The sequence below is a fragment of the Fusarium verticillioides genome, chromosome 1 (assembly GCF_000149555.1).
Source record: "Fusarium verticillioides 7600 chromosome 1, whole genome shotgun sequence".
NCBI lineage: Eukaryota > Fungi > Ascomycota > Sordariomycetes > Hypocreales > Nectriaceae > Fusarium > Fusarium verticillioides.
The window spans coordinates 3,664,603-3,679,733 of record NC_031675.1 but is presented as its reverse complement, the minus strand read 5'-3'; the positions used below and the strand labels follow the sequence as shown (position 1 = coordinate 3,679,733).

Below are 15,131 nucleotides of genomic sequence, written 5' to 3'. Positions count from 1 at the left end.
GTACGTGCTGGCACTGCCAAAATCTGTCTGTTGCACATGTACCTCCAGATAGCTCTGGCGGGCCGAGCAATGTTTGTTGACGACCCCGCCACCAATTGGATGTCCCACTGCACCAGCGCACCCACAGATTGGAACTCCAAACACCCACCCCGAAAACCATCACCACCTCAGGCCCCATCTTCCCCTTCCCCCTTCAAGCGCTGCGCGCGTACAGTATTTCTCTCCCCGTCTTTTTCCTCCCCCGACTTCAATCCTCTCGTCGTAGCTTCTTTAGCTTCATCCAGACAAAATGAAGGGCGAGGTATGTCTACAATTATGCTGCAACCCGTCTCTCCGCTGCAGTGCATTGCTTCGCTCTGCTCGAGATACCCTTTGTGTGTTCCACTTGGTGTTGGAGCTGAGCAGCTGGGGCGCCCCCTTATTATCCGTTGAAGCTGCCATTCGACCTCGCGATGCTGATTCTCTGCTATCTAGATTCTTCACCTCCACCTGGGCCAGGCTGGTACCCAGCTCGGTAACTCTGCTTGGGAGCTGTACGTTGTCTCCCTGGACTGTCAAATAACGCCACCCTCACGAAAATGAAGCTGACTGGCATCTGAATAGCTACCTTCTCGAGCACGGTCTCGGCCCCGATGGTCGCCCCGACCCCAATGCTCCCGATATTGGTGACCCTGGCTCTTTCGAGACATTCTTCACTGAGACGAGCAGCGGCAAGCATGTTCCTCGATCTCTCTTCGTCGACCTCGACCCCTCTCCCATTGACGAGATCCGAACTGGCGAATACCGTAACCTTTTCCACCCCGAGTTGTTGATCAGCGGCAAGGAGGATGCCGCCAACAACTATGCTCGTGGTCATTACACCATTGGCAAGGAGATGGTTGACAATGTCATTGACCGCATTCGTCGTGTCGCCGGTGAGCTCTTTCGACGCCTTTGTACTTGCACTCAACGCTAACCGCACAATTCAGACAACTGCCAGTCTCTTCAGGGTTTCCTGATCTTCCACTCCTTCGGTGGTGGTACCGGTTCTGGTTTCGGTGCTCTTCTCCTCGAGCGTCTCTCTACCGAGTACGGCAAGAAGTCTAAGCTCGAGTTCGCCGTCTACCCTGCTCCCCGAACCTCAACTGCCGTTGTTGAGCCTTACAACGCTGTTCTCTCTACCCACAGCACTATTGAGAACTCTGACTGTACTTTCCTCGTCGATAACGAGGCTGTTTACGACATTTGCCGTCGCAACCTCGATATCCCCCGACCCTCGTACGAGCACCTGAACCGTCTCATTGCCCAGGTTGTCAGCTCCATCACATCCTCTCTCCGATTTGACGGCGCTCTCAACGTCGATCTCAACGAGTTCCAGACCAACTTGGTTCCCTACCCTCGAATTCACTACCCTCTCATCAGCTACGCCCCTGTCATCTCCTCTGCCAAGAGTGAGCATGAGAGCTTCAAGGTCCAAGAGCTTACCTTCCAGTGTAAGTACTGCTCATGTTATAAGCGCATCCTCCAAGATACTGACTCCCCATAGGCTTCGAGCCCAATAACCAGATGGTTGTCTGCGATCCCCGAAACGGCAAGTACATGGCTGTCGCTCTTCTGTACCGCGGTGATGTCGTTCCCCGCGACTGCAACGCCGCCATCGCTGCCCTCAAGGCCAAGGCCTCATTCAACTTGGTCGAGTGGTGCCCCACTGGTTTCAAGCTCGGCATCAACTACCAGAAGCCCATGGCTGTCCCCGCCGCTCCTGAGGCTGGAGGCCTTGCCCCCGTCAAGCGATCCGTCTCTATGCTTTCCAACACCACCGCCATCGCTGAGGCTTGGTCCCGGCTCGACTACAAGTTCGATCTCATGCACAGCAAGCGTGCTTTCGTCCACTGGTACGTTGGTGAGGGTATGGAGGAAGGAGAGTTCACCGAGGCCAGAGAGGATCTCGCTGCTCTGGAGAAGGATTATGAGGAGGTTGCTGCCGACTCCTTTGAGCCTGAAGAGGAGCTCGAGTACTAGACGATCGAACAAGGCGAGTTTGTGTAATCTCTTTCGACTTCTTTGACGGCATGTTTTAAGCGATGGCTCGGACAGGGCTCACGCCCGCGAAGCAATGTACAGAAAAGAGTTGTGGAGGAAGTTGTTTAAGATTCCCGAGATTTTTGAGGTGGCAAACATCAGTGGGTAAAGATGTTGGTCACCAAGCGCCAGAGTTTGGCTCAGGGTACCCCGTTAGTACATGGTCTTGAATGTTGGTGCCAGGCCCTCATAGACGAGACTATCCCTCGACGCAAGCTTGGTGCCTTTGTTAGCAGGCACGTAAAATTGATGATATATCCATTTTCATTAAAATAGGTTTGTTCACGGCCTTGTGTAATGTCGTTGATATGAGGACCACTCCTATACCACACCAACGTTCTGGGCTAGCTCCAACGAAGTCGTCGTGATGTAACCATGATTTGTAGGTAAGATTCCATTTTAGAATTCTGAATCTTGACACAAAAACTACAAAGGAACATAGGCATTGAATACATTAGCCAAAATTAGTGCTTTGTATACTGGTGAACTCTGTACAACTCTATGAACTTTTCAACACCCCCCGATAAGTATACAAGTACCTTTGTCTCTCATACAAGCGGCCAGAACTTGCCAGGGCGGCCAAAGCCGAAAAATCACTCGCAAACTTTCCGGGGCGTGGGGCCCTCTTTTTAACAACACCATCCTCGTCCTCATCACGTATGAAAAGAGCACATATTTCACATGTCAACCACCAGCGATATGAGTGCTATCCGTCATAAAACGCTCAGCTCTTCTTCTTCCACTCGGCAGCTCTCCTTGCGCCTCGGTTTTGGGGCCTGCCGGATCTGCCCTTGCCCTTGCCCTTCTTACCAAGTTTAAGATCTTTGGGTATGCCGTCCTTAGATGAAGCACGACGGCCTTCAAAAACGAACTGTTCGGGTCCTTTGATACTAGACGGAATGTTCTGGGCATCCTCGGAAGCACCCTGTGTTGAAGGTCGCTTCTTGTGGCGTTGCTGCACGGCGGCCGAGCGGCCGAGAAGCTTGCTTGTACGTCCAGCCATGGATTGCTCCTCAGGTGTAGCCTTGTGCTTGTATTTTGTGCTCTTGGCGGCGCCATTAGGAACGATGTTCTTGCCCCTGGCTCGCTCTTGGGCGAGAGCTGTCTTGCGAGGATCCTTGGCTCGAGTGACTCGCAACTTACGCGGTAACATGGGAGGAAATTTCTTGCCATCAAGGAGTAAGGCTGCCTCGACATCGTTGCCATCCTGGAAAATCATGTTAGCAGCTGGTCCGATCGAACTAAGTAAGACAACTGTGGACTTACATAAAATTGGACATAGGCGAAACCTTTGCCTACACGAGTCTTGGAATCTCGAACTACTCGGACGTTTTCAACCTTGCCCTGAGTGCTAAAAGTTCGCCAAAGACCCTCTTCGACATCGGATGGGGTCTTGTTCTTTTTCTTCTCCGTAGTGTTGCCATCCGCGTTGGTGTTCAAGACGGTCTCATCGTCAACAAACCCGAGGTTGCCAACAAACACACATCGGCGGTGATCTGTGGGACTGGGGTGGGCGACGCTGTCGACTCTCAGGTGCCTTTCGAGGACCTGGGTACCATTGAGTTCTGCGGCAGCCTTGCGAGCAGCCGCCGAGGTTGAGTACACGACATATGCATTGGCGGACTTGGTCGTTGCGTCCATCAGGCTCTTGGTAATGTAAGCTGCTCGCTTAGGGAGAGAGCCGCCTGAGAAAGCCACGGAACGGAAACGCAGTGACTCGATAGTTTGCGGGGGAGTGGCATCTTTATCCAGAATGGATGACAGATGGGCCATGAGAGCCTTCTTGGCGGTCTTGGAATTGATTGCTTCTGTGGACACATTGGCGAGGAAGACTGTTCGCGCTGCCTTCTCAAGGTCTGACGATTTGTTGTCTTTGGCGAGGGTCTCGTGGACGGGAATGTCACTGTCGTTGCCGGCATCATCATCCTCCGCGACAGCCTTTTCGGTCTTATTCAGAGCATCATTCTTTTGTCGCTTGCCGGCGCGCTCAGCTTCCTCCTCCGCAACAAGTTTGTCCAGGTATTTGCCCTCCAGATCGTCGTTCTCGTTTTTTCTCTTTCGTTTCCGTTCCTTGTTTGACTTGTCTTCTGTCGCATCAATAATGTCGTCGAGCTCCACTGGCGCATCCTTCATGGGCTCGTTTGAAGATTCTTCTTCTTCCTCTTCCTCTTCCTCTTCCTCTTGCTCGTCTTCACTCTCTCCCTCTGGCTCCGAAGCGTCAGATGCTTCCTCTTCCTCATCTGAGGGGCCATCTTCTTCGAAGCTCAGCTCCTCGCTAATCTCAGAGAGGACCTCATCGTCGGCGTCTTGTTCTTCGAGCTGTACCCTTGGCTTGGAAGGTTCCCGAACCTTTTGTTCTACCAAAGTCGAGTATCTTGACTTAACGGGAGCCTGTACAGGGCCAGCCTGCAAATGATAAGTATTGATCAAGTCAAATGGCTAGATGTCGCAAAAAAAAAACTTACACTGGACGCAAAAAGAGCGTCGAGGGTAGGGTCCACCGCCTTGGAAGAAGCTGTCAGGCTCTTTGAACTGTTTTTTGTTAGATCTTTGTCCGTAAAGGCGTTGAGGATCGACAGCATACCGTTTTGCCATTGTGTCAGATTCAGTACTGTTTGTGCTGAATTGGAAAAGTTACCGACTCTTGTGCACTCTTTTGACCTGCGACGAAAAAGACATGGCCAGAAAAAAGTCCCAGGTTCAGTACGGAATACCCACAATCAGATTGCTCGGGACATGGTTATTGGTTCGATAACCTTAGCCAATCGATAAGCTCTCGTGGCACTGACAGTGAGCGTTTCTGCCGCCAAGGGCCGCCTTTTTACGGGCCCCGTCATTCTCTCAGCAGGGCCGTTTCGGCGCTCGCCCCAAGCCTAGGTAGAGACGCCCAGGGCAGCCAGCGCAAACCGGGGCCGCACCGCACTCATTCCCTCTCTCTACTCTCTCTGTTCCCCTCCACCAGCCCATTGTCGAATACAAAGTTTCCTGGCTCTTCCTTACCTCAAATTCTCTTTGGAATATCTCATGCCGGACAGAGATCGACCCAATCGGTTGTTTCTTAGCTCACATTCACCTTCTCACGCTCCCACTCCAAGATCTTGCGTCCTCGATTGTCTAGCGACCATTCCTCGTCACCCGTCACCACGGGCGCGCTTCCACGACCTTGCGATCGACCAAAGCACTGTTTACCGCCCAACGATACGAGAAAATACAATACTTTCATTGAGTCAATATAAAGACACGTAATCGCGTCCTTTTGCAGCCATGGCTGCCACTGCTTCCGCACCTCCGCCTCTCTCCTCCCCGGCGCTTGGAGTTGCCGATCATGAGGACAGCAACATCTCCAGCCCCCTCAGTGAGGTCGACACGAAGGACGACAACGACGAAGACATTGAGCATATGAATCTCGATCATGACGACGAAGATAGCGTCAGGCGCAGCCCTCGAAAGAAGCCGCCACCTACCTCCGACTCGGACAGCGTTCTCTCTGACGCCCACTCCGACGTACCCTCGGATGGCAACGTCACAGAAGCTGAAACTGAGCGACTATATGATACACCAAAGCACCAGAGGCAACGAGACGTTGTGGTAGACCAATTTAACGAGGGTCAAGTCTACGAACACACTCCCAGCAAGCTACGCAGGACTGCCAATCTGCACAACGATGACGAGGACGAATCTGTAATAGACGACGACGACGCTTCTACTGGCTCCCCTACCATCGGCGAAGATTCGCCAACAAAACATGCTATTGCACACAATGCAGGAGAGGACGATGAGCACAAAAATGACGCCCAAGAGCGGAAGCGGAAGCGTTCACCCGCCGCCGATCAATCAGAAACCGAACAGCCGCTTAGAAAACGAGCAAGTTCAGAGCATGCGACTGATGTGAACACCCCTCAGCAGCCCGAAGAGACTATTCTGCAAGACGGGCCCACCCCTGCACATATAAGCACTGGCACTCATACACCTGCTGAAGACACTGATGCTTCTCCCCAAAAGAGATCTATCAACAGAGAGACTGATCTGGCAGAGCGTCTTTCGCGTGCCGTAAAAAAGAACACCCGCGGATCCAAACGAAAAGCAGCTGTAGCTGCAGCTGATCTTGATCCGGACACTGACAGCGGAAGTCATGATGGCGCGCGCGACAGCGCTAGGGGAGCAGACGTAGATCACCACGACGAAGCTGATGCAGATGCGGACGAAGAAGTTGACTCGGCTACTGCACATGATGAAGAGCGTAAGAACAAATTTACTCATGGTCCAGGTCATCTTACTTATCCTATCACAGTGGAACGAAAACAAGCCGCTTTCAAGGATTGGACTGTTATCGAGGAAATGTTTGGAGTGTTTCGTGACAGGTACGTTACGTCGTGAAATCAAGCATATCCCACTGATGTCTTGTCTAGGCTCTACAAAGACCGACTTGAACGACTGGAAGAGGAAGAACAGTCACTACTTGCCAGCGAACCAACACATCCCGAGTATCTAAACATGAAGCAGTGTTTGGATGACCGACTAGAACAAAAACTACGCGAAATAAACAATGAACACGAATATCGTCTCAAGGCTCACGAACGACGATCCGTTGCCCAGCGAGCCCAAATATGGGGGCAGTACTACCAAGCGGTTCGTGAGAAGAGAGAAAGGACCCTAGAAGCACTTAACCAAGAGTGGTACGACATCCAAACGGCAAGGCGAAGCGCACACAGCTTGCAGGACTGCGGCTTGCTCTACCCCAAGGATCCCGCACAACGTGTGAGAAATGCGATCGCCTACAACACCGAGGTCTCAGCACTAGCTACGATTGCAAAATACGAAGGATTCCCCGCAGGCCCCGAGATGAGCGGGGCGACACCGTCGGAACTAGAAGACGATATAGCTGCCATTGAGGTACGTTGATAACGCGGGTCAGCTCCCAGAGCACTGAGCTGACTATTGTAAGCGAGCTAAGCGATCACGGCATAAGCCAGTAAACCAACGACGGGAGGAATACTATGCTCAGCCATTCGATCGCCTCGGACCCGCTGGTGAACAATTCCTTCGAGAGACGCCGTGGGCCAATCCAAATCACTTACTTCACAAGATGCTTCCTACAGCTACTCCAACGGAGGCACCTCCAGACGATATGACCAGCCGCGGTGCACACCAAGCTTCTGTGCCTCCTGGCGCCCAAATCAAGCAGTCTCCTTCACTTTCGGCACGACTATCGGAGTCTCCAGAATTGACAAGAACGTTACTTAGCCCGGCTCACCAAGCCAAACGGGTCGGCAACAATCTGCCCGGCGTCAACCGCGGTACCAAAGCAGCAGCTACATAGACGTTAAGTGTGTAGGATTTGTGGTTAAACATATCCTTCGGATAGGACTGAATTGGCAAAACTATGGGGCATCTTGCTTTTGTACTCGGATTTTGTGATACCCAGGGGAGGTGATCGGTTCAGACCGCCGCGGACGGGCTGTCTTTTTATTTTTATTTGGACTTGAGCGACACTAGAATATTGCCTTGGTCTGCGGCGGCTAGTATATAACTGTCTACTGCCATCAGTCGAGCGAAAAGCATATACTTTGTAGGTAGTGGATAGCCGGTTGTTTGATTGTCACTGTACAAAGGTCTTCATATACTTATGCACACCCTGCACAGAACAGCTGGCAAACCTGTTATACATGAAAGGATGGGGAGTTTTATGGGCGTTTTGCTCTGTATGTCTTATGAATAGCAACGCTGCCTTTTGCCCTCTTATTCAACTTGCACCCGTGTCGAAATTCCAGCGCTTAATCGTACATGTGGCCGAGCCACTTGGGTGAACTGTCTACTTGGATGTAGATGGCTTCGCGGGCGCATCTGGGACCTTGACATCTTCGAAATTATCTTGACCAACGGCGTTAAGCGTATACCAATCTAGACCACGTTAGCAGAGGATGACAATCACCAGAGCTCTCTCTCTCTCTCTCTCTCTGTGCGTACAGATGCTTCCAACGACAGCCAAGAGACCAAGGCCTGTCACGGCATTTTTGACAAGATAGGGCCGTCGTGCTCGTACAAGCGCAGGGCCCTGTCGCAGACGGCGATCGTAGTATGTTGAGTGCGGGCTGTTTCAGAGTCATGATCAGCCCACTTCAGTGACTCTTATTCAATAAACAAACCTGGTAGGCATTTTGGATTGTCGAGTTGTCAATTATAAGAGTTATCCTGAGCCAGGTCAAAATGCAATTGAAGAGGGCCAATTGCTCAAATGCTGCGAGTTATGGGTCTATCTCGAATGTGCTTCGAGTGAATGTCGATGCGCCTCTGTAGTACTGAGGTAGGTAAGAAGAATATTTGCGGCTAAACATCGGCCGGGCGGACCATGACCGTGACGTCTATTGAACTTTCCTTACCTTAGTTCCAAGTTCTTTGTGGAGCTTGCTTGCAAGGGTCTGTTTCCGTTTCCACGTTCCATATTCTTTGCTTTCGCGTCGCCATTGCAAAGATTCAGGTCTGGAATATACCAACCCTGACAGCGACAACGACAACAACAGCGACAGCGCGGAACGAATCCCGGACGTGTATGACGACGCCACGGCACGCGCGACTTTCGATCCTTTGATGAAGCTGAGCGGTTGATGCAAAGCATGCACAGCTACAAAGCTTTAGCCTAGTCGCGCGACCACGGTTCAAGAGCCGCATCGGCACCTTTATCTACGAAAAACCACTTCATCGCACACTTACGCGCAGCTTATAATTTTATCATCCGCCAACACCTACCGCCGCGACCGAGGATCTGACCAATAAATTATGGCAGCGAATCTTTCAGTGTCGGACCAGATCCGCCAGCTTGATGATGCACGAAAGTTGGTTTTGGGAGATGTTAAATATTACCCCAGTGTTGTCAAGGGAATACTACCTATCATCGGACCAAGTGCAGCGCTCGAGCTGCGAAGATGGGGCGCCGAATTTCTAGCTGAAGCTTTTTCGACGCCCGCTCTACCAAATGGAGAAAAGGAGACAATGCAACCTTATGTTTTACCAACACTGGAGTCTATGCTCGAGAATGAGCGTGAAGATCCTCAAGTTCTGCGCAGTGTGATCCAATGCGTTGCCAGTATCTATCCCTTGGCGATGAGATGGATGTATGATGAGACTTCCTGCGAGATGCAAGATTTAGCTAACGTGACTACATAGCATCAACAACGGATACGACACAATCACTTGGGAAAGGATGGTAGCTGTGAAACAAAAGGTTCTAAAGATATGGGACAATGCTAGCCCTACCGTGAGGATCTGTTGCATCAAGTTTGCGCAACGTGTAGTTCTGGCACAGACAGCAGCGACGGGTTCTGAGCTACGAGTATGAGTCGGTGATCAATTTAAATGGGATGTCGCTAACACGTTGAAACAGTATGGTGGTACTCTAGATGTCTCGCTAGATAAAGTCCCCCCAAATCATCAGTCACTTGATCCTCGGAACTTGGAGGCTGAAGCGTCCGGACTCCTGGACCGAATGTTGGCAACTCTGCAGGAGAGCAGGTAAGAGGATCGCTTTTTACTGTAATGCCCGTGTAACTAACTCTATGCGAAACTGCAGCGATGCTCTGCTCGTAGACTCAACGTTGAACTGCATGTCTATCCTTGTGAGGACACGACCAGGAACCTCGAACAGGATCATCAATGCTCTTCTCAACTTCAATCCCCTCAAGCTCGCCAACTCTCCTCTAACCCCCAAGACCCGCGTCATGATTAGATCTATGGAGAAAACAACTCGAATGTTGCTGATCCATCTTGTGAAGCGAGATCCCAACAATCCAATGACCCATAGGATACAGCAGCACGTAGAACGCATGATGGAGATTATGGCGGAATTCTTTGACGATTCTGGACGGAAACGCACCCTCGAGTCAGCGCCACAAGACGCCAATGACGCCAAACGACAGCGATTATCCCCAGCACAAATTCAAATACCACCGTTGGGCCCTGGCCCCCACAGCCTAGCAGACGTTTTCACTCTCATCGACAATACTGCTCTAAAGAATTTCGATATCTCGCAAGTTCCCGCTCCTTTAGTCGCCAGGATCGCTGTCACCACGCTATCAAGACTTGACCCTCAAGTATTATCTAAAGCGGTCGATGGTATTCGCGGCCGTCTCGACGCCCTAGCCAATACTCCGGCTCCTGAGTTAAATCCCAACACCGCCCCGTTGGGCGTAGACGAAGACGATGATGACTATGAGCCTGATTTCTACCAGGCAGAGGACACAGAACAGATCCTTAACAAGCTAGATAGTTCACCCATGCATGATGCACCGGTATTGGACGATGGCCTTACACTGAAATCATTCCACCTTCATCAGCCTAGTGCTCTAACACCAGAAACGGCACTAACAGCAGGCAACGGAACAGTCACCCGGGTAATTGAGATGATGAAGTCACTAGAAGACCCGGCCAAGAAGAGTAAGGCTGGCTTCAGCAGATTAGCAGCTAGTTCTGGTAATCGGGATTCTTGGATGACAATACTGGCACGACTAGCAACACGCTCTGTGGCCGGTCTCGAGGAAACCTCTATCAAAGAGGAGGGTGGCTCATCAGCACCCCAGTCTCTCAGCAACAATATTCGCGACGTTTTATATTCCTATGTGATGGAGGACTTCCGGAAGCATATTGATGTAGCGGTCTCATGGCTCTGTGAAGAGTGGTACAACGACAAACTACAACAGAAAAAGGGCGGCGATCGACCATTGCACTACGAAAAGTGTTGCTTGCGTTTGATTGATGGATTTTTGCCATATCTGCACCCTCAGGACAAAGTATTGACGCGATTCTTGAGTGAAATACCCGAGCTAAACAAGAACCTCCTGTCGCGCGTGAAGCACATGTGTCGCGACCCCAGCGTTGTTCAGCTAGCTTTGACAAGCCTGCTATACTTGGTCATGATGCGGCCACCTGTCAAAGAGATCGCACTGGATACGGTGCAAGATATCTGGACCGAATGTAAGTCGAATTGGAGCCTTGTCTCAGGATAACTGCTGACCCGTCACCAGTTGAAGAATCAAGACCTATGGCAGGCAAGTATTTGACCAAATATCGGCCAACTTTCATGGAGTCTGCACGAAATGCTGGTGATCCTGGACAGTCTGCATCGCCTGCTATCACCGCTTGAAGCGGGCTGCTAGTTTCATCACCGAAGTCATAATGGATCGATTAATGGACAGTGTAAGGATACGCGATTGCTACTTTATCCGGTTGTATCAAAATATTTATTAAATCGTCAAGATGATGGATGTATGGAGTTGCTCTAGCCACAAGACACGGAGGAATGGCTTGACGTTACTTTTCAAGCACACTAGCTGCAGAAACAGAGGGCCTGGGGTGGACAACTGTCTCAGGATGACAGAAAACTAAATCACGAAATGAGGCATTCAACGGCGTTCAAGGGTAGACACAGGATTTAAATACCAGTCGAGGATGGGGAGGACGGCATTGTCTGTCTAGGTTTACTGTTGTAAAGCTGTAAAACAATTTATCAGACGCACATCTATCATTACCCATAGCCAAGCATGGTTTTGGGGGGAAGATAAGATAGACTTGGCTTGGCTTGATTTGATTTGATCTAAGGCAAGACATAGTAATATTGTGTCAAGTACGGAGTATCATTTTGAGCATAGACTCAGAATCGCCGTGTTAATAAAGTGACACGAACTCCGAGATCCTTGCACTTGAAGATGGACCTTTGGCCCTTAGAAAAACGGCCATGGGCGTCACTGCTGAGCCGGGGAAAGAAGTGTAAACACTGGATTGCGTGTCTTGTGCTATGATGGAGGTTTATGTTGCTGTGCCATCAGGAGAACATGGTTGTTGGGGTATAGTACGTACTATAATAGTCATGGTCTTTAATTGGAGACCCGTGACGTTGGTATTCTCTAAAATATTCCTTTGGGTGTGCCTGATGGAACGTTTTTTGTTTTGTTTATTACCTCTCTCACGATACTGATCGACACTGAGGCTCCTTTACAGTTCGACCGGCGCATGCCAATATTTACCTTTCCCGTCCCTCCAACCATTTGGATTTCAACGGCAGATAACTTACCTACCTACCTAGGTACTCCGTACTGTAACGGCACAAACGGGGACCACGGCAGACGGGAGCCAGCGGGAGCCAACACTATCACGAGGTACGTACCTTACTGATGAAGATCAGAAACCCCCAGCAAGTCTTCCCTTGAGAACAAAAACAAAGAATGGGACCCTTGCTTGTCGCCCGTTATTATTAGTGTGTGTTAATTTATGTCTGTGTTCACATTGCTTATTATGCAGCTATTTGTTCTTAACATTACAGTAAGAGTTCTGCCTCATTTTCTCCTCTGCTTTCTTTCTTTCACACTGCCTTATATTTATTTGTTCTGTTGCCTTGCTGCTGATGAGTTACTCCTTTTTATTTGCAGCATTGACCAACCAACCAACTCTTCAATACAAAAGGATCACACTGCTTTAAACACATGAACTAACGTCAATTCATCAGTCGTTGCAATGCGAAATCGTCTCCTTAAAAAGGACTTCCCTATTCACAAAGACACATTCAACGGTATGTCCAACACTTGAGCTGTGAGATTGGTCTTGTCTATTCTTTGTTAGATATCCTAACAATACGTGCTGCTGTCTTTGCATTTTCCAACAACTAACTACTACCTACCACCCGTCCGTCAATGCCTCATTATCCACTTGAAACAGCTCCCCACCCCTTCAACTGGAGCGCAACTGTACAATTGTCGTCCCGTCCCATCCTGTCTCCTGCTCGTCTCGTCAGTTCTGTCTGGCTTGATTTGACCTGACGTGACTGGGCTCCTCACGTCAGCCTTGTTCTCTTTTCCACACTAGCGACTTTTCTATTTCGTTTTCTAATCTTCACTGCATTACCACTTCAATGAAGCAGCTAATAGCTAACACCAGCCTATCATTGTTCAGCCGCCGCCACAGTCGCAAGTAAATCCACTGAACCACATGCTACTCCTTTGGACGAGGAAAAGACCTTGACTCCCGCCTCCACCGGCGCCATCAACAGCATGAAAGCCCGGAGCCCTGCCTCCTATAAACCGGCCGTCGCCAGGTCCAGCACAATCAGAAGCGTCCGGAGCTTTGAAGGCTCCGAGTCTAGCCCCGAAAGCAAGTACAGCAATTTCTCCAGTAGCATGAACAGTACCACAAGCGCCCTGTCCAACTCCAACTCCGATTCCAAGTTCCACAACCAGACACATCTCAAATCCAAGACCGAACACGACACACATACAGCGACACCCTCGCGCTGGAGCACTGGTGCTGCGCGCGTGGTTGAGCCTACTCCAGATCCAGATAATTCCGCCATGTCAGAAAACGCTGAAGCGCCAGACAGTCAATGGGACTCGACAATAGGCAAAGCCGGTCTGGGAAAGACCGGTCGCGTGATAAACAAACTTGTCAGCGACAACGAAGCTCTGAAGCGCGACATAAAGATTGAGCGCCTCAAAGCAGACGAGGCCAAGCAAGCGGCCAAGCTGGTTGAGGACAAGCTTGAGCGTATGGTCAACGATTATGAGAGCCGACTACTCGAGGCCAATGTTACTAAGGCACTGCTGGCTCGAAAAGAACGCCAGGTGGAGACCTTGCAAACAACCGTCGAACTAGAAAAGAAGAAGGCTATAGATGCTCTCCAACGCGAAAAGAGCTGGAGGGAGGAGATGGATAAGACGAGGAAAGATGCAACGACCCAAGTCGAAGAAGCAACTAGCTATGCGCAGTTGATGGAGGGTCGCTATAATGCCATCTCATCCCACTGGCAAGATCAAGGAGAAGAAGTCAAACGAGCCATCTCCAAGATGAAATCCGAGATCGACAAACTGAATGAGGAGCGACGAGCAGACGACGACAAAATACAGACACTTAGAGATCTGTGCGACCAGCAAGATAGCAACATCAAGCAACTTCGACACGAAAAGGAAGAGATTGCGCGTATGTTTGAGGAATACAAACAGAGCCAAGAACAAGGCCTCAAAGATATCAAGACCAACGCCAGAAAGCGAGAAGATGAGCAAGAAGCTTTGCTAGAAGCTTCTAGGGAAACTCTCAACAAGCTGAGATGGGCGCTGAACGTGAAAGAAAACGTCAAAGGCGCGCAATAAAAATAGCTAATCTCGTTGCGCTGCCACCCATCAAACAAGTTGTTGTGTCCGCAACTCACTTATTTGACAAACTGCATCTCCCTGCATGTGCGATTTGATCGATTCGATTACCTCTTTTCGACAAGTCGACTCGCTGGGCCCAGTTTCTTTCCCGAAGCTTGAAACAGCTTCTTGACTTTACGTCTACGAATACTTGATGACCATCGCCCCCCTCGATACCACTCCTTGTATACTCTACTCTTCTGCTCTCTAGACACATTACATGGCCTGGAAATTTACGATGGATTTGAATTTTTCTCTGTAACCCGTCTCAGTTACTTGCATAACACTGGGAAAGGACGTGCCGAGGTGTTTTAGGTGTTTGGGGTTCTTTTTGTGTTGTGCTGAGGCTTGATGCCCCACAATCGAGAGATAGTGATATATTTGGATATAGATATTGTCATACCAGGTAAAACACCCTGTGGGCAGGGAAAAGAAATCAAACCGGTATATCAATTGGGTTATCTATAGAGTGTCTACACCTGAGTTAGTCATGAGACAATCCCACGTACTTGAATATTTTATTGATCGAAGTTTGCGGTGCATCAAGCTAGGGCGGTGCTGGAAGATCCCAACTTCATACTTCCTCATTTTCAATATGTAACTGCCGTACTTGACAACCGCCTTTATTAACCCATCTCTAAAAACGAAAGCAGAGATATTAAAGCGCACATCTATATACCTTAGCCAGCTTCCTTGTTAATGCTCATGATATGCAGGCATTAGGTATTCTTCCCATTTGCAGGGCACATTGCCTTCGCGATGCAGTGCTACCACCTCAGTGTCAGTCATTTCACTTTCTGCCTCTCGCCACCCGGCAGGAGGGATGTATTTCGCGGCAGTGAATCACGGAGGGCTTTTCTTTTCGGCGAGGTAAAAGAAAGATAGTGACACTGTTGGCAC

General features: G+C 50.0%; 6 protein-coding genes across 10 annotated transcripts; 4 read left to right on the top strand and 2 right to left on the bottom strand.

Moving 5' to 3' along the window:
• The first annotated feature begins 69 nt into the window (after positions 1-69).
• Positions 70-2,499, top strand: FVEG_00855 (tubulin alpha chain). Of its 3 annotated transcripts, XM_018887514.1 has the most exons (5): positions 70-301; positions 475-533; positions 604-914; positions 969-1,472; positions 1,526-2,499. In XM_018887514.1, the coding sequence occupies exons 1-5, from the start codon at positions 290-292 to the stop codon at positions 1,999-2,001; spliced, it is 1,362 nt and encodes a 453-aa protein (XP_018743281.1). In that variant the 5' UTR covers positions 70-289; the 3' UTR covers positions 2,002-2,499. The 3 variants fall into 3 exon arrangements, with proteins under 3 accessions (XP_018743281.1, XP_018743283.1, XP_018743282.1); XM_018887516.1 differs by having other exon boundaries at positions 475-914; XM_018887515.1 differs by having other exon boundaries at positions 70-533.
• Position 2,500: 1 nt separating this feature from the next.
• On the bottom strand, positions 2,501-4,738 carry FVEG_00856 (nucleolar protein 12). Its single transcript, XM_018887517.1, has 4 exons — positions 4,646-4,738; positions 4,527-4,593; positions 3,328-4,467; positions 2,501-3,268 (listed from the first exon to the last, which is right to left on the bottom strand). Exons 1-4 carry the CDS (start codon positions 4,654-4,656, stop codon positions 2,786-2,788), a joined length of 1,701 nt encoding a protein of 566 aa, XP_018743284.1. The 5' UTR covers positions 4,657-4,738; the 3' UTR covers positions 2,501-2,785.
• Positions 2,654-7,898, top strand: FVEG_00857 (hypothetical protein). 2 transcript variants are annotated; one of them, XM_018887518.1, is made up of 4 exons: positions 2,654-6,301; positions 6,353-6,422; positions 6,471-6,954; positions 7,007-7,898. In XM_018887518.1, exons 1-4 carry the CDS (start codon positions 5,326-5,328, stop codon positions 7,379-7,381), a joined length of 1,905 nt encoding a protein of 634 aa, XP_018743285.1. In that variant the 5' UTR covers positions 2,654-5,325; the 3' UTR covers positions 7,382-7,898. The 2 variants fall into 2 exon arrangements, with proteins under 2 accessions (XP_018743285.1, XP_018743286.1); XM_018887519.1 differs by having other exon boundaries at positions 6,471-7,898.
• Positions 6,922-8,393, bottom strand: FVEG_14746 (hypothetical protein). Of its 2 annotated transcripts, XM_018903716.1 has the most exons (3): positions 8,208-8,393; positions 8,029-8,153; positions 6,922-7,962 (listed from the first exon to the last, which is right to left on the bottom strand). In XM_018903716.1, the coding sequence occupies exons 1-3, from the start codon at positions 8,216-8,218 to the stop codon at positions 7,874-7,876; spliced, it is 225 nt and encodes a 74-aa protein (XP_018743287.1). In that variant the 5' UTR covers positions 8,219-8,393; the 3' UTR covers positions 6,922-7,873. The 2 variants fall into 2 exon arrangements, with proteins under 2 accessions (XP_018743287.1, XP_018743288.1); XM_018903717.1 differs by having other exon boundaries at positions 6,922-8,153; positions 8,208-8,374.
• A 269-nt stretch (positions 8,394-8,662) lies between these two features.
• Positions 8,663-11,263, top strand: FVEG_00858 (hypothetical protein). The gene is made up of 5 exons (XM_018887520.1): positions 8,663-9,173; positions 9,226-9,391; positions 9,443-9,570; positions 9,629-11,028; positions 11,079-11,263. Exons 1-5 carry the CDS (start codon positions 8,839-8,841, stop codon positions 11,195-11,197), a joined length of 2,148 nt encoding a protein of 715 aa, XP_018743289.1. The 5' UTR covers positions 8,663-8,838; the 3' UTR covers positions 11,198-11,263.
• A 1,301-nt stretch (positions 11,264-12,564) lies between these two features.
• On the top strand, positions 12,565-14,613 carry FVEG_00859 (hypothetical protein; the record flags this gene model as incomplete). The annotated part of the gene is made up of 2 exons (XM_018887521.1): positions 12,565-12,619; positions 13,000-14,613. The coding sequence occupies 2 exons, from the start codon at positions 12,565-12,567 to the stop codon at positions 14,187-14,189; spliced, it is 1,245 nt and encodes a 414-aa protein (XP_018743290.1). The 3' UTR covers positions 14,190-14,613.
• Between the last annotated feature and the right edge of the window lie 518 nt (positions 14,614-15,131).

Excerpts from the sequence above, each read along its gene's own strand:
- FVEG_00857 (XM_018887518.1), top strand. The coding sequence starts at position 5,326 with ATGGCTGCCACTGCTTCCGCACCTCCGCCTCTCTCCTCCCCGGCGCTT. Across the intron at positions 6,302-6,352 it reads TACTGCACATGATGAAGAGC|TGGAACGAAAACAAGCCGCT; the intron begins GTAAGAACAAAT and ends ATCCTATCACAG. Across the intron at positions 6,955-7,006 it reads ACGATATAGCTGCCATTGAG|CGAGCTAAGCGATCACGGCA; the intron begins GTACGTTGATAA and ends GACTATTGTAAG.
- FVEG_00856 (XM_018887517.1), bottom strand. Across the intron at positions 4,468-4,526 it reads ACGCTCTTTTTGCGTCCAGT|GCTGGCCCTGTACAGGCTCC; the intron begins GTAAGTTTTTTT and ends TATCATTTGCAG. Across the intron at positions 3,269-3,327 it reads TCGCCTATGTCCAATTTTAT|GATGGCAACGATGTCGAGGC; the intron begins GTAAGTCCACAG and ends ATGATTTTCCAG.
- FVEG_00855 (XM_018887514.1), top strand. Across the intron at positions 534-603 it reads GGTAACTCTGCTTGGGAGCT|CTACCTTCTCGAGCACGGTC; the intron begins GTACGTTGTCTC and ends GCATCTGAATAG. Across the intron at positions 915-968 it reads CCGCATTCGTCGTGTCGCCG|ACAACTGCCAGTCTCTTCAG; the intron begins GTGAGCTCTTTC and ends CGCACAATTCAG.
- FVEG_00858 (XM_018887520.1), top strand. The coding sequence starts at position 8,839 with ATGGCAGCGAATCTTTCAGTGTCGGACCAGATCCGCCAGCTTGATGAT. Across the intron at positions 9,174-9,225 it reads CCCTTGGCGATGAGATGGAT|CATCAACAACGGATACGACA; the intron begins GTATGATGAGAC and ends GTGACTACATAG. Across the intron at positions 9,392-9,442 it reads CGACGGGTTCTGAGCTACGA|TATGGTGGTACTCTAGATGT; the intron begins GTATGAGTCGGT and ends ACGTTGAAACAG.
- FVEG_14746 (XM_018903716.1), bottom strand. Across the intron at positions 7,963-8,028 it reads GGCTGTCGTTGGAAGCATCT|ATTGGTATACGCTTAACGCC; the intron begins GTACGCACAGAG and ends AACGTGGTCTAG.